Source organism: Tupaia chinensis, unplaced genomic scaffold (genome assembly GCF_000334495.1).
Source record: "Tupaia chinensis unplaced genomic scaffold, TupChi_1.0 Scaffold000115_1, whole genome shotgun sequence".
Lineage (NCBI taxonomy): Eukaryota > Metazoa > Chordata > Mammalia > Scandentia > Tupaiidae > Tupaia > Tupaia belangeri.
This window is the reverse complement of record NW_006159579.1, coordinates 4057010-4070292: the sequence shown is the minus strand read 5'-3', so window position 1 is coordinate 4070292 and position 13283 is coordinate 4057010. Positions and strand designations below refer to the sequence as shown.

General features: G+C 55.6%; 1 protein-coding gene and 1 long non-coding RNA gene across 2 annotated transcripts in view; both read left to right on the top strand.

Annotated features, from left to right (window-relative positions):
• The window catches only part of LOC114007009 (uncharacterized), a 12798-nt gene extending 11612 nt beyond the window's left edge, over window positions 1-1186 (top strand). Inside the window, exon 3 of the long non-coding RNA XR_003548667.1 lies at window positions 1104-1186. This is a non-coding gene — a long non-coding RNA (uncharacterized LOC114007009). The remainder of the gene's footprint in view (window positions 1-1103) is intronic.
• Window positions 1187-1188: 2 nt separating this feature from the next.
• Window positions 1189-13283, top strand: part of SLA2 (Src like adaptor 2) — a gene marked incomplete at its 5' end in the record, with an annotated part of 14502 nt that continues 2407 nt past the window's right edge. Inside the window, 4 exons of the mRNA XM_027770192.1 lie at window positions 1189-1211; window positions 1516-1602; window positions 2232-2335; window positions 12535-12684. Coding sequence (XP_027625993.1) covers window positions 1189-1211; window positions 1516-1602; window positions 2232-2335; window positions 12535-12684 — 364 coding nt within the window. The remainder of the gene's footprint in view (window positions 1212-1515; window positions 1603-2231; window positions 2336-12534; window positions 12685-13283) is intronic.

The window sequence follows — 13283 nt, the reverse complement described above, 5'->3', positions numbered from 1 at the left end:
CAGAGGGGAGGCCCCCACTCCGTGTGGGCGAAGTGGCCTCCGTAGCCACAGAGGCCTAGAGGGTCCCGGCAGGCACAGAGATGTTTCCTTAGAGGGGGCCACTCCTGAGCTGGACAAGGGGAGCGAGTCCTGTCCCGAGGGCCTCGGACTGGGTCTCCTCCTCGCTCTGTGACCTGGACAGTCACTGCCCATGAGCCTGTCCTGAGACATGTGGTTGCTGTCCACCCAGGGCCCAGCCAGGCCGGGGGCGCAGTGGGTGGTGTCGGAGTGGTGCCCTCGCCTCTCGGCCTGTCCCCATCAGAGTTGAGCTCAGTCCAGGCCAGGCAAAGGTGCTCAGGCAGGGAGGGTGGCCAGGACACTGGGCTGGACACCCGGCCCACAGGTGACACCTCAGGGCAGCACAGCCCCACGGCTGCTGCTCTGGACAAAGGCTGTGGAAAAGCCATGCCTGGGGGCCAGCACTTGCCAGCCACAAAGAGAGTTCGCGCTGGTTTCACGGCCCCGCAGGAGCCCGGAGAGGTGGGGAACAGAGTCCGTCTGGGGGCGAGGAAGCCGGGGCCGAGAATCAGCAGCCGTGGGATTCCACATCGGGAGACGCCCTCTCCGACACCTCCCGCGCCCACCCAGGGCCCAGCCGCCAGGCTCCCCTGCCTTCCCTGCCAGTCCATCTAGCGCCTGCCCCTTCGGCAGCTTCCAGAAGCCGAGAAGCCGGGCGCAGGTCACTGCCCGGAGCTGGAGGCTGTCAGTTCTGGGAGTGGCAGCGACCCTTGCCAGGGTCCCGGGAGACCCGCCCAGGCTGCAGCAGTGATGCCCTGCCCAGGAGGCCGCAGGGCCGAGTTAGATCCCACGGGCTGGAGGATCACGCATGACCCATGGAGGAAACTGTGCATGCGCGCTCCCATGGGGACAACACGCTCCGCCATGAGGAAGGGGGAGTCTGTGGAGAGCCATGTGTAAAAGCGTCCGATCCCCGGAGGCCCCCAAAAGCAGATGGGCCTCCCTGCAAGGCCCTGTGGGAAGGCGATGAGGGGAGCCAGACTCTGCCAGACCAGGTTTGCAGGGAGGGCTGGCCGCAGGGTGACTGTCTCTGTCTCTCCATCCAGAGAGAAGCAAGGTCACAGCCGTGGCCCTGGGCGGTTTTCCAGCAGGTGAGCCCGCCGAGCCCTCGCTGAGGCTGGGGGAGCCGGGAACCCGCAGCCCATCGTCTCCGAGTAAGTCTGTGGCACCAGGTCCCCGACGTCCGCAGCGGGAGGACAGGGCCTTTCCTGCAGGACACGCGCTCCTGTGTGACCCTGGACATGCTCCGGGAGAAGTGGCAAGCGGGCCTTGTACCGGGGAGCCTTGGCTCAGGCCGTCCTCCCGGCCCTGCCCTGGCCCAGGCCTAGGTGGTCCCTGGACCAGCTGGTGCCAGGAAGCTGGGTCAGGACCCAGCCTCGGAGGTCTTTGTAGACCCGCAGTGAGCCATTCCTGGGGCCATGGCTCTTCTGAAAGAGGCACCCCCTCTTCTCTGTCCAGGGAAGGAGACTGGTGGACAGTGCGGTCTCAAGTCTCGGGCAGAGAGTACAGCATCCCCAGCGTCCACGTGGCCAAGGTCTCGCATGGGTGAGTTCCCACCTGCTGCCTCGGGAGCTTCGAGCTTTCCCTTGCCACGAGCATCGCCCTAATACCCAGCCCCGGGTGGCGCAGGGACAGGAGAGCCGGCCAGGTCTGTCCCCAGAGGAGCAGACAGTTCCAGCACTGGGTGGCCTGTGACGCGGGAGCCCGACGGGGCAGGCGTGGTCTGGGTTTGGGGGGCGGCGGGGCTGGCAGTGAGAGCTGAGGGAGGGGGTGCCCAGGTGGGGACGTCCTGCGTGGTGTCTTCCGGCAAAGCAGAGGAAGATCCCTGGGAAGGCGGAGGCTTGGGAGGGCGAGTGGGTAGATGTGGAGCTGGGTGGGACCGGCAGTGACACAGAGGTGGGGATCACTGGCCACTTGGGAACGAGGTCTCCAGGCGGGAACTGCTGAGGCTGATCCCAGGAACTTGTCCTCCTCGGCCCCTGGAGCCAGGACCTGGAGGACCAAGCTGGAGAGGAGACCTCGGACCCAGGGCCAGCTGTTCATGGTACAGGCAGAACTTCGGGACCCAGAGAGGGGGCCTTGTCAGGGTCCCACGGAGGGGGTGCAGGGGTCCCAGCGAAGTCCTGGTTCGCCCTGCCCCAGGTGAACCTCCGTCCCACTCATTGCCCCCCCAGGTGGCTGTACGAGGGCCTGAGCCGGGAGAAGGCAGAGGAGCTGCTGCTGTTGCCCGGGAACTGTGGAGGGGCCTTTCTCATCCGCGAGAGCCAGAGCAGGAGAGGTGGGCAAGCTTGGCCCCCCCGCCTCCCATGTGGGGTGTCCTCCGCTAGAGCAGGCTTCCCTACTCCTCAGCCGTCCACTCAGCCAGCCAGTTTCCAAACCATTCCCAGCCCAGGCTGTACGGGGCCTCGTGGGGCCCAGGCTGGGAGGGTTGGTGCAGGTTACAGAGGTGGAGGAGAGGTGACTAATTCTGGAGCAATCAGGGGAGACTTCATGGAGGTGTGGACGTGAGGTTTGATTTTTTTTTTTAGAGGGAGATATTTGCTTTAGGGCATGAGCACCTGCCAAAGTGACAGAAAGCGAGAAATAACCCCCCGCCCCCCAAGGTAGGGATGGCCGCACTGTAATCCCTTTCCATCCAGTTTCCTCTCCAGATCTTGGGCATGCATGCACATGCGCCCAGCATGAGTTTTTTTGTTTGTTTGTTTTTGGGGGAGAGGTTTTCGCTATAGGGCGCTTGCGCTCGCCAGACAGACAGAGACAGAGAGACAGAAAGCGAGAAATCACCCCCCAGGGGGGATGGCCACGCCACAATCCCTTCTCCTCCATTCTCCTCTCGGGATCTTGGGCACGCACGCACACGTACCTGGCGTGAGTTTAAGCCACCGGGTCCTGGACGCGAACCGCAGTTGAATACGTGGGAGTCCAGTGACATAGCTATTACACTAACTGCTGGTCCCAAGCCCAGCATGAGTTTTAAGCAGCCGGGTCTGGGACTTGAACCACAGTCAACTTCCTGGGAGTCCAGCAATGTAACCATTATGCTGTCGGCCGATCAGAAACTTGAAGTCGTGTTCTCACAGGAGCCAAGGCTGTAGACAGTGATGTTGGGAGTGGACCAGCAGCTGCCTCAGGGGGACAGGAAGTGAGGTGAGATGGCAAGGCCAGGGCCCAGAGGGCCTTAGATGCCAGGCTAAGACGCTTGGCTCTCTGAGCCAGCCAGGAGGCATGGTGTTAAGGTGGCCGGATCCCCATGGCTGAGCGTGTGGGTCAAGCCCCAAACCTGTCTGCTTGAAAAAGACACCGGGTACATGTGTGTGCCCAAAGTCCCACGAGGAGAGTGGAAGAAAAGAGGTCGCAGCACGGCCATGTTCCCGGGGGGTGATTTCTCACGCCCCCCTCCCTCACTCCCTCTTTCTCTCTCTGGCAGTGGGGAGGGAAGTGAGGCTTAGAGAAGAGAAACCCTTTGCTGGGTACACGGGCACACAGCTAGAATTCTGACCCAGCCAAGGCCCGTCCCTCGGGGCACCCAGAAGGCCCGCACCGGCTGCAAGGTTGGAATTGCAAGCACAGCGAGAGCCTAGGGTGGAGCCGGAGTCAGGACAGACCCTAGTGCCTGGCCTAGTGTGAACCGACTGTGAGGTGCTGTCAGGGGCCTGTCCTCCACCTCAGTGCCCATCTTTGCGTCCCTCCCTCTCCCCTCAGAGCTTCCTGGGTTGGCCTCTCGGGGGCCCCTCTTGCGATTTTCCAGGCAGCAGCAGCACCCCACCCTCGCACACACCCGTTGGCTGGTCGGGGTAGGGGGCTGGCCTGAGAGCAGCAGCTGCAGACAGGAAACCACAGCCAGGTGCTGACTGGGACAGGGACGCTGCAGCCGGGGCCCAGAGAGCCTCAGAAGCCACAGGAAGTACTCCGTGCTCAGCTGCCCTACCCCCACCTGGCCTCACTGGGTCCCCAGGGTGTAGTGACAGCCCTGACGCTGTGTCCCTTTCCTAAGAAGGCTCGTGCACAGGAAAAAGTTGCGTGAAGGACAGCGCCTAGGAGGATCCTCAAAGGTCTTCAGGGATCTGTTTTTATGGGGTTTTTTTAAAGAGGTTTTTGCTATAGGTTTTGTCTCTCACCAGACAGAGAGAAACAGAGAGACAGAATGTGAGAAATTACCCCCCAGGGGGATGGTCACGCTGCAATCCCTTCTCGAGTGTCTCCTCTCGGCATCTTGGGCACGCACGCACACGCGCTCAGCGTGAGTTTAAGCCACTGGGTCCAAGACTCGAACTGCAGTTGACTACATGGGAGTCCAGCGACATAGCCATGACGCCAACTGCTGGTCCCTTTTTTAAAATTTTTTATTGTTTTTTGAGTCTTCAGGGACCTGTAAGGACCCATGTAATTACTGAGGCTACGGGTAGCAGCAGAAGGGGGTAGATTAGAACGTGGCTCTCATCACCAAAGAAGACGTTTGCCGGTTCTCCGGAAAGGCAGTGGTTTCCCTGGTATCAACTTTTTTTTTCTGAGCGGTTATTCTCTTTCTGCTATAGGGTACATGTGCTTGCCAGAGAGACAGAGATGGAAAGGACCGGCCATGCTGCCATCCTCCACTCTTCTCCTCCATTCTCCTCTCAGGATTTTGGGCGTGCACGCACACTCGCCTGGCTTGAGTTTCAAGCTGCCGGGTCCAGGACTCAAACCACAGTTGGCCATGTGGGAGTCCAGCGACGTAACCATTACACCATGTTGGTCCTAGAACCAGCTTCTACTCTCTCACTTGGAGCTTCCTTTGGTGCAGTGTTTGTCAAGCTGTGTGGTCATGTGGCCCATTGGCGGGTCAAGAAGTCAGTGTAGTCCAGTTGCAGACGTGGGGTCTCACACCTGCGCGAGCGTCAGAAGCAGCGGGAGGGCTTGTTACACTAAGGACTGCGGGGTGCCCTTGCCCAGCGCCGCTGGCTTGGTTGGGCTGGACCCGGTCGGAGCGTGTGTCTGTCTAACATGTCATCGGTGCTGCTGGCTGGGCTGGGGACCGCACTTGGAGAACCGCTGAGCCAGACCTCAGCTGCTCATTGGAGCCACCTGGGGGAGCTTAACTGCCTCTGACGCCTGAACCCCACCCTGGAGTTTCTCTGCCTTAAGTGGTCAGGGATGCGGCCTGGGTGTTAGCATTCATGACAGCCCCCCAGTGATACAGCCAGGGTGGAGAGTGGGTCCTGACCAGTGAGCGTTTGTAATGAGGCAGAGCAGAAAACTCCGGGGCGTGACTACCATGGGGTGATACCTACCGTTGGGGTGATACTGCCTCAGATCTTTCCAAGCGCATCGTGGTCACGGTGTGAAATTTCACACTGAGGTTTGATAATGGGCTGAGCCGTGTCCTAGCCTGGTATTCTCAACCTGGAGCGTAGAGCCAGGCGGGGCAGTGTGATGTCACAGACCCTCAGGCCACCGCAGACGTCTGCCTACACTGTGGGACAAGATTCTTGTCTGAAAGTACAGTTCCAATCTAGGGACTCCAGAGTGAAGTAGGAACAGTCTGTTCTGGTTCATTCTGTTGCTAATGACAGAAAATGCCTACAAACTCTACTACGAGAGCAGCAGTGTAGTTAGCTCTGTTTGGAGGCCCAGGGGCCACACCTGGTGAGGGTCTTGTGACCACGTCACAGCATGGCAGAGGGCGAGTGCATTGTCCACGTCTGTGGACACATCTGATCTGGTCTACTTCCTTGGCTTTATTTATTTACTTATTTATTTATGCTTTTTAAAAATCATTATTTAGGGAACCAGCAGTTAGCGTAATGGCTATGTCACTGGACTCCCACGTAGTCGACCGCGGTTCGCGTCCCGGACCCGGTGGCTTAAAACTCACGCCGGACACGTGTGCGTGCGTGCCCAAGATCCTGAGAGGAGAATGGAGGAGAAGGGATTGTGGCGTGACCATCCCCCCTGGGGGTGATTTCTCGCTTTCTGTCTCTATGTCTCTCTCTGTCTGGTGAGCGCACGCACCCTATAGTGAAAAACCTCAAAAAAAAAAAAATTCATTATTACTGGGACCAGCAGTTGGCATAATGGCTATGTCGCTGGACTCCCATGTTTGAGTTGGCTTAAACTCATGCCGGGCACGTGTGCGTGCGTGCCCAAGATCCCGAGAGGAGAATGGAGGAGAAGGGATTGCGGCATGGCCATCCCTTCTGGGGGCTGATTTCTCTCTTTCTGTCTCTGTCTCTCTCCGTCTTTCTGGTGAGCATATGTATCCTATAGCAAAAACCTCTCAAAAAATGATTTATTTTACTTATTATTTTTCAAATATTTGGCCAGAGAGATAGAGAAAGGGAAAGTGAGAAAGCAAGCCACCAGGGCCGGGACTCAAACGGAGACTGACCACGTGGAAGCCCAGCACCTTAACCACTGCACCACCTGCTGGGCCCTGTTTATGTTTTTATTAAAGAATAATTTAATTCTATTTATTATTATTCATTAATTTGCTATAGGACACATGTGCCCACGAGAAAGTAAGAAAGCAAGCTGCCAGGCCTGGGACTTGATCCATAGTCAGCCATGTGGGAGTCCAGTGCTTTAACTACCACACCACCTGCTGGCCCCCGTTTATGTGTTTTTTAAGAGAAATTTTTCCTATAGGGCACATGTGCTTGCTGGAGAGACAGAGAGAGACAGAAAGCGAGAAATCACGCCCCCCAGGGGGAATGCCATGCTGCACTCCCTTCTCCTCCATTCTCCTTGGGATTTGGGGCACTCATGTACACTCACTCAGCTGAGTTCAAAGCTGCTGGGTCTGGGACTCAAACCATGGTTGACTACATGGGAGTCCAGCGATGTAACCATTATGCCATCTGCTGGTCCCTCCTTTGCTTTATAAACCCACTGCCAGGTATCAATTACGGATGCTCCCCACTACGTGACCTTAATTCTAATCTTCCAAAGGCCTCACCTTTCAAAACCACAGTTGAATAAACGAATGTCATCATAGTCACTCACCCCTGAACACGTGAATGCTGGGGACACAAAGCAGCAGTCGCAGTGTCTGCTACATGGTGCATGTTGGCATCTCTGCGAAGTGGGGTAATGGTTGATCGAGTGAGCCAGTGAGGTCAGGATCAGCTTTCCTTTGGCCCAAAGTCCAGATGCATCCTGGGAAGGGGATTCTGTGGCACTTGGGGCTGAGGACAAGGGGCAGGCCTGGGATCCACACTAGCCAGAGCCTGGGGAGCAGAAGGGTCAGGCTGGCATTCCTGGTTATGTTCTGGGGAGCGCAGTGGCCCAGCTCATCAGGCCTAACCCTTATGAAGGGGCCCCCCAAAACATTTATGGAAGTCAAAGGATGGCTCCAGGGTTAGAGACAGGCCCTCCGTATCACTGCCTTATCTTCCTGCAGTCCTACTATGTGTCTATGTGTGGGCTCAGACAGGAGGACATGGTTCCTGCTACCTGGTGCTTACTGCTGTCCAATCTGTCCGGGGGAAACACAGCACCTCCTGTGAGGCCTGCTGGGTGGTCCCTGTCCTCAGGATGCAGATGGTGGTGGGTCCTGGGACCCTGAATTTCTCAGAGGCCTCAGCAGAGGAAGTTCAGGAGGGTCCTCCTAAGATCACTCCCCACAGCGCTCCTGACGCACTCCACCACTCCTGCCAGCATCTTCACTGCAGATCCGAGATCCCAGCTGTGACATGGTTTAAGCCTGCTGGAGCTTTCTGGAATCTAGACTTTGCTTTTTGTCAGTGGCTCCTCCTATAGGCCCTGCACCCTGCGTACACAGCTTTCCCAGCGCCCTCCGTCCACCAGACACCCATGAGCACACGTTCTCTGCTGCGTCCCAGGTCCGTCTTTAGCACAGGCTGGGAATTAACCTCGTACTTTAATTCCATTCCCCACGAGCTTTCTGATGCCCCGCATGTGTGCATGCGTGCATGTGCAAAGGCCTCGGCCCAGCAGCCGTGAGCCTGGAGCAGATCCAAGGTGAGAGAGGCACAGGGGAGTGGGTCATTGGTAGCGGGTCATGCAGGGCCTTCTCGGGTGAGTTTCGATTTATTTTTCAAGTTTGTTTCTTTCATGAGAGAAGTCGCAGGCCCCTCAGTGGGTGGTGGCCGGGCCGTCTGCATGTGTTCTGAATGTAGCCAACGGGCTTTCTCTTAAGGTGAATGTGCGATGTGGGAGGGGAAGCGATGGGGCTGAAGGGTGGGTGGGGAGGGTGCACTGCAGACTGAGGGGAAGATGGCGGGAGAAGTCAGTCATCTATCGAAGCTCATGACTGCTGATCTGTGTATGGGGGCAGAACCGAGGGATGGGCTGACACTTGGTGTCCGTGAACTGGTGGTTGTGAGCCCAGAGCTGCGGCTCCTCCTGGACAGGGAAGGAGTTCTGGAAGCTGTCTAAACAGCTGAGCTGTAGGAGGAAGGTGGAGGTCGCGTGGGTGAGGGTGTTCCATGTGAGGACAGTGAGCAATGGACCAGAGGCCTGCTTAGGGTGGCGAGGTGCTGGCTGCATGCTGAATGCTTTATCTGCTTTGTTACCTGAATCCTTGCGATCTGGGAGATGAGGGATGTTATCATGCCTCTTTGCAGATGAAGAGATCTGAAAGGCCAGTGTGTCTTATAGACAGCTGATGAGCACGGGGCAGCCGCAGTGTAACAGCATGTGGCTCTTTGGGGACTCGAACCCAGGCAGGCTCAGTTAGGGAGATGTCCTGGAACTGAGGAGAGCAGTAGGTATTTGGGACTGGCTGGAGCATGCAATGAGAAAGAACAGCAGACCACCTGTCTGGTGGCCCAGTCACAGTGGCCCTGTCGGTGAGCTGTCACGAGAGCCCCAGTGCAGCAGCGCTTTCTGGTTCTAACTCCGGTGACAGTGGCCAGGGTGGGATAGCTGAAGAACCACGCAAAGGACGTGTGAGGACAGCCAGTTCAGCTGGGTTGGTTGGCCTTCTGGGGCTATTTTCAGATCTGTGGCCCTTTCCTAGCCACAGAGTTTTTTCAGAAGAGACTGTTCTTAAAAAGGTAGTTTGGGGCTAGCAGGTGGCGGAGTAGTTAAGGTGCTGGACTCCGGCATGGTTGACAGCGTGGTTCAATTCCTAGACCCAGTGGCCTGAAAATTACACTGGGCGCATGTGTATATGTGCCCAAAATCCTAGGAGGAAAATAGAGAAGAAGTTGCAGTGTGGCCATCCTCCCTGAGGGGTGACTTCTCACTTTCCCCCTCTCTCTCTCTCTGGAGAACACACACAACCTATGGCAAAAAAATAAATAAAAAGTTGATGTAGGAGTGTATAGGGAGTACAGTATCTTTTTTTCTTGCTTGATAGAATTTACTAGTTAAGCCATCTAGACCTAATCTGTTTGTGGGAATTTTAAAACTATTAACCAGAGGCTAGGACAGGAGGATCAAGGCATGGCAAGACCTTGTCAGAAATGCCTCTCTCGGGACCAGCAGATGCTATAATGGTTATGTGGTTGGACTTCCACATAGTCAACCACGGTTCAAGTCCCAGACCTGGTAACTTAAACTCATGCTGGGTGCATGTGCATGAGTAACCAAAATCCCGAGGAGAATGGAGGAGAAGGGAGTACAACATGGCCATCCCTCTAGGGGTGTGATTTCTTCTTTTCTGTCTGGAGAGTGCACAAGCCCTGTATCAAAAATCTCTCAAAATAAAAAAAGAGAGGCTGGCAGGTGGTGTGGTAATTAAGGGTGCATGGCCAAGCACAGTTTGAGTCCCAGACTTAGTGGCTTGCTTTCTCACTCTGGTCAAATTTAAATAAATAAATAAATATTGAATAATTATTTTCAAAAAAAAGAATCCTTTTATTCAATAATAATAAAAAAATAATTCTTTAAGTGGCTGGCAGGTGGCATGGTGGTTAAGGGAGGGTGCTGGACTCCCACATGGCTGACAGCGGTTCAAGTCCCGGACATGATAGCTTTTTTTTTTTTTGGAGAGGTTTTTGCTATAGGGTATGTGTGCTTGCCAGAAAGAGATACAGAAAGCGAGAAATCGACCCCAATGGGGGATAGCCATGCCACAATCCCTTCCCTTACATTCTCCTCTCAGGATCTCGGGCACGCATGCACCTGCGCCCAGTGAGAGTCGAAGCCACCAGGTCTGGGGCACAAACCACAGTCGATCACATGGGAGCCCAGCGACACAGCGATTACGCTAACTGCTGATCCCCCTGGTGGCTTGCTTTCTTACTTTCCCTCTCTCTCATGTAAAATTGAAATAAATTATCCCAGAGTCCAGCACCTTAACTACTATGGCACCTGCTGGCTCCTCTGTTTTTTTTTTTTTTGAGAGGTTTTTTCGCTATAGGGCACGTGCGCTCGCCAGACAGAGAGAGACAGAAAGTGAGAAATCACCCCCCAGGGAGGATGGCCACGCCGCAATCCCTTCTCCTCCATTCTCCTCTCGGGATCTTGGGCACGCACGCACATGCACCCGGCGTGAGTTTTAAGCCACTGGGTCCAGGACATGAACCGCGGTTGACTACGTGGGAGTCCAGCGACATAGCCATTACGCTAACTGCTGGTTCCCTCCTCTGCTATTTTTAAGATTTATATATGTTGGGCCAGCAGGTGGTATAGTGGTTACGTTGCTGGACTCCTATATAGCCAACCATGTTTTTTTAGACTTGTTTTTTTTTTTTGGAGAGGTTTTGCTGTAGGGCGCGTGCGCTCGCCAGAGAGAGACAGAGAGACAGAAAGCAAGAAATCACCCCCAGGGGGGGATGGCCACACAGGCACACGTGTCTGGTGTGAGTTTTAAGCCACTGGGTCCAGGACATGAACCGCGGTTGACTACGTGGGAGTCCAGCAACATAGCCATTACGCTAACTGCTGGTTCCCATGTTTTAAATCCCAGACCCAGTGGCTTGAAAATCACATTGGCGTGTTTGTATACATGACCGAAATCCTGGGAGAATGGAGAAGGAATTGCAGCAGACCGTCCCCCAGCGGGGGAGGGGGTGATTTCTCACTTTCCTGTCTTTGTCTCTCTCTCTGTCTGGTGAGCACATGTGCCCTAAGGGAAAAAACTCTAAAAAAAACCAAAAAAAGTAGGGACCAGCAGTTAGCGTAATGACTATGTTGCTGGACTCCCACGTAGTCAACCACAGTTACACGTCTCAGACCCGGTGGCTTAAAGTCACGCCGGGCGTGTGTGCATGCGTGTCCAAGATCCCTAGAGGAGAATGAAGGAGAAGGGATTGCGGCGTGGCCAATCTCCCCTGGGGGGTGATTTCTTGCTTTCTGTCTCTCTCATCTGTCTGGCGAGTGCACACACCCTATAGCAAAAACCTCTCCAAAAAAAAAAAAAGTGAAAGAAAATTTATCTATGCTTATGTATGTAACAGCTATTAAATGTTTTACTGCTGCTTAATATTAGATTCTACAGAGCCAGTTGGTGGCGTGGTGGTTTAAGGCAGCTGGATCCCACATCAACTGTGTGGTTCTAGTCCCAGATCCAGCCACTTGAGAAACACCAGGCATGTGTGCATGCTTATGCGTGCATGCCCCAAATCCTGAGAGAATGGAAGGGGCTGTGGTGTGGCCATCCTCCCTGGGGGGCTGGGGGGGGGGGGTTTCTTACTTTTTCTCTCCCACTCTTTCTCCAGCAAGTACATGTGCCCTACAGCAAATGAAAAAGTAAGATTCTATCACCTAACATTTTTCTACTAAGTACAGATGGGCTGCTGGCAGTCTTTGGCTTTTAAAAACAATACTGAGAGGCCGGCAGGTGGCGTGGTGGTTAAGGGTGTTGGTCATAAAGAACGTGTTCCTCATGGTAGGGCTCTTGTGAGGATAAAAGGAGGTCACAGGTACAGCTCCAGACTGGCCTAGCCCGGTGTGAACAGCACTGAGCCTGGGCTGTTAGCACGCCAGTGGCAAAAGTGTTAGAATGTGAAAAGGTGTCAGGTACTCGTTAGCAAGGAGGCAGAGCCTAGAACACGTACCTTGGCATTACCTATTAGGTCGTTGGGAAAGTCATGACGTGTTTTCTATGCAAAAATGTGTCCTGACTTTTCAGATGACCCAGTAGTTGAGTTGACGACGCACATATACACCTTGCAGCCCTGAACTGGCCATGTTGCCTGAGAAATCCGCAGTGGGGCTGGCGTGTGGTGGTGGTGAAGGGAGCTTGACTCTAGGCTCTGCCTCCTTGCTGACAGTACCCGACACCTTTTCACATTCTAACACTTTTGCCACTGGCGTGCTAACAGCCCAGGCTCAGTGCTGTTCACACCGGGCTAGGCCAGTCTGGAGCTGTACCTGTGACCTCCTTTTATCAAGAGTCCGCCCATGAGGAACACGTTCTTTATGACCGATGAAGCAAGGCTGGGCCCTGCCACTGCCCCCGTCTCTACCCCAGGAACTTCCCTCCTGCCTGGGCCCCGTGGCCACATCTCAGCACTTCATTCCCCCAGCCTGGGTGGGCTGTGTCCCCAGCTGGGCCTCAGTGCCACTCCCACACTCCTTCCTCCTCAGGTTGTTACTCCCTGTCGGTCCGACTCAGCCGCCCGGCATCCTGGGACCGGATCAGGCACTACAGGATCCAGCGCCTTGACAACGGCTGGCTGTACATCTCGCCGCGCCTCACCTTCCCTGCCCTCCAGGCCCTGGTGGACCATTACTCCGGTATGGCCTTCCCCTGCCTCTGTGACAGCACACTGGGATGAGGGGTCAAAGGGGGCTCAAGACGGTAATCTGCTGGGGAGAGCCAGACCGACCACAGGGGGCTGTGCCGTCTTCACATCCATTCCTGTGCCAAGAAACACAGGCTGGGCGCCACCCTCATCCCACATCCTGACCCAGGCTCATGTCCCCCTCTGGTTCTTTTTTTTTTGGAGAGGTTTTTGCTATAGGGCACGTGCACTCGCCAGACAGAGATAGACAGAAAGCGAGAAATCACCCCCCCAGGGGGGATGCCCACGGCGTAATCCCTTCTCCTCCTTTCTCCTCTTGGGATCTTGGGCATCCCCGCACCCACACGTGCCTGGCATGGGCTTAAGCCACCGGGTCCGGGACTCAAACTGCGGTCAACTACGTGGGAGTCCAGCGACATAGCCATTATGCTAACTGCTGGTCCCCCCCTCCCTCGTTCTGATTGAGCCCTGCAGCAGGGTGCTCTCTCCACGGGACCCAGGCCGAGTTGCTGCCATGTGCAGTCCTAACTCCTAGCTTGTCCTGGTGCCTGCCCTGCAGCGGGGATGGCGAGACGTGGTCACCAGGGCACG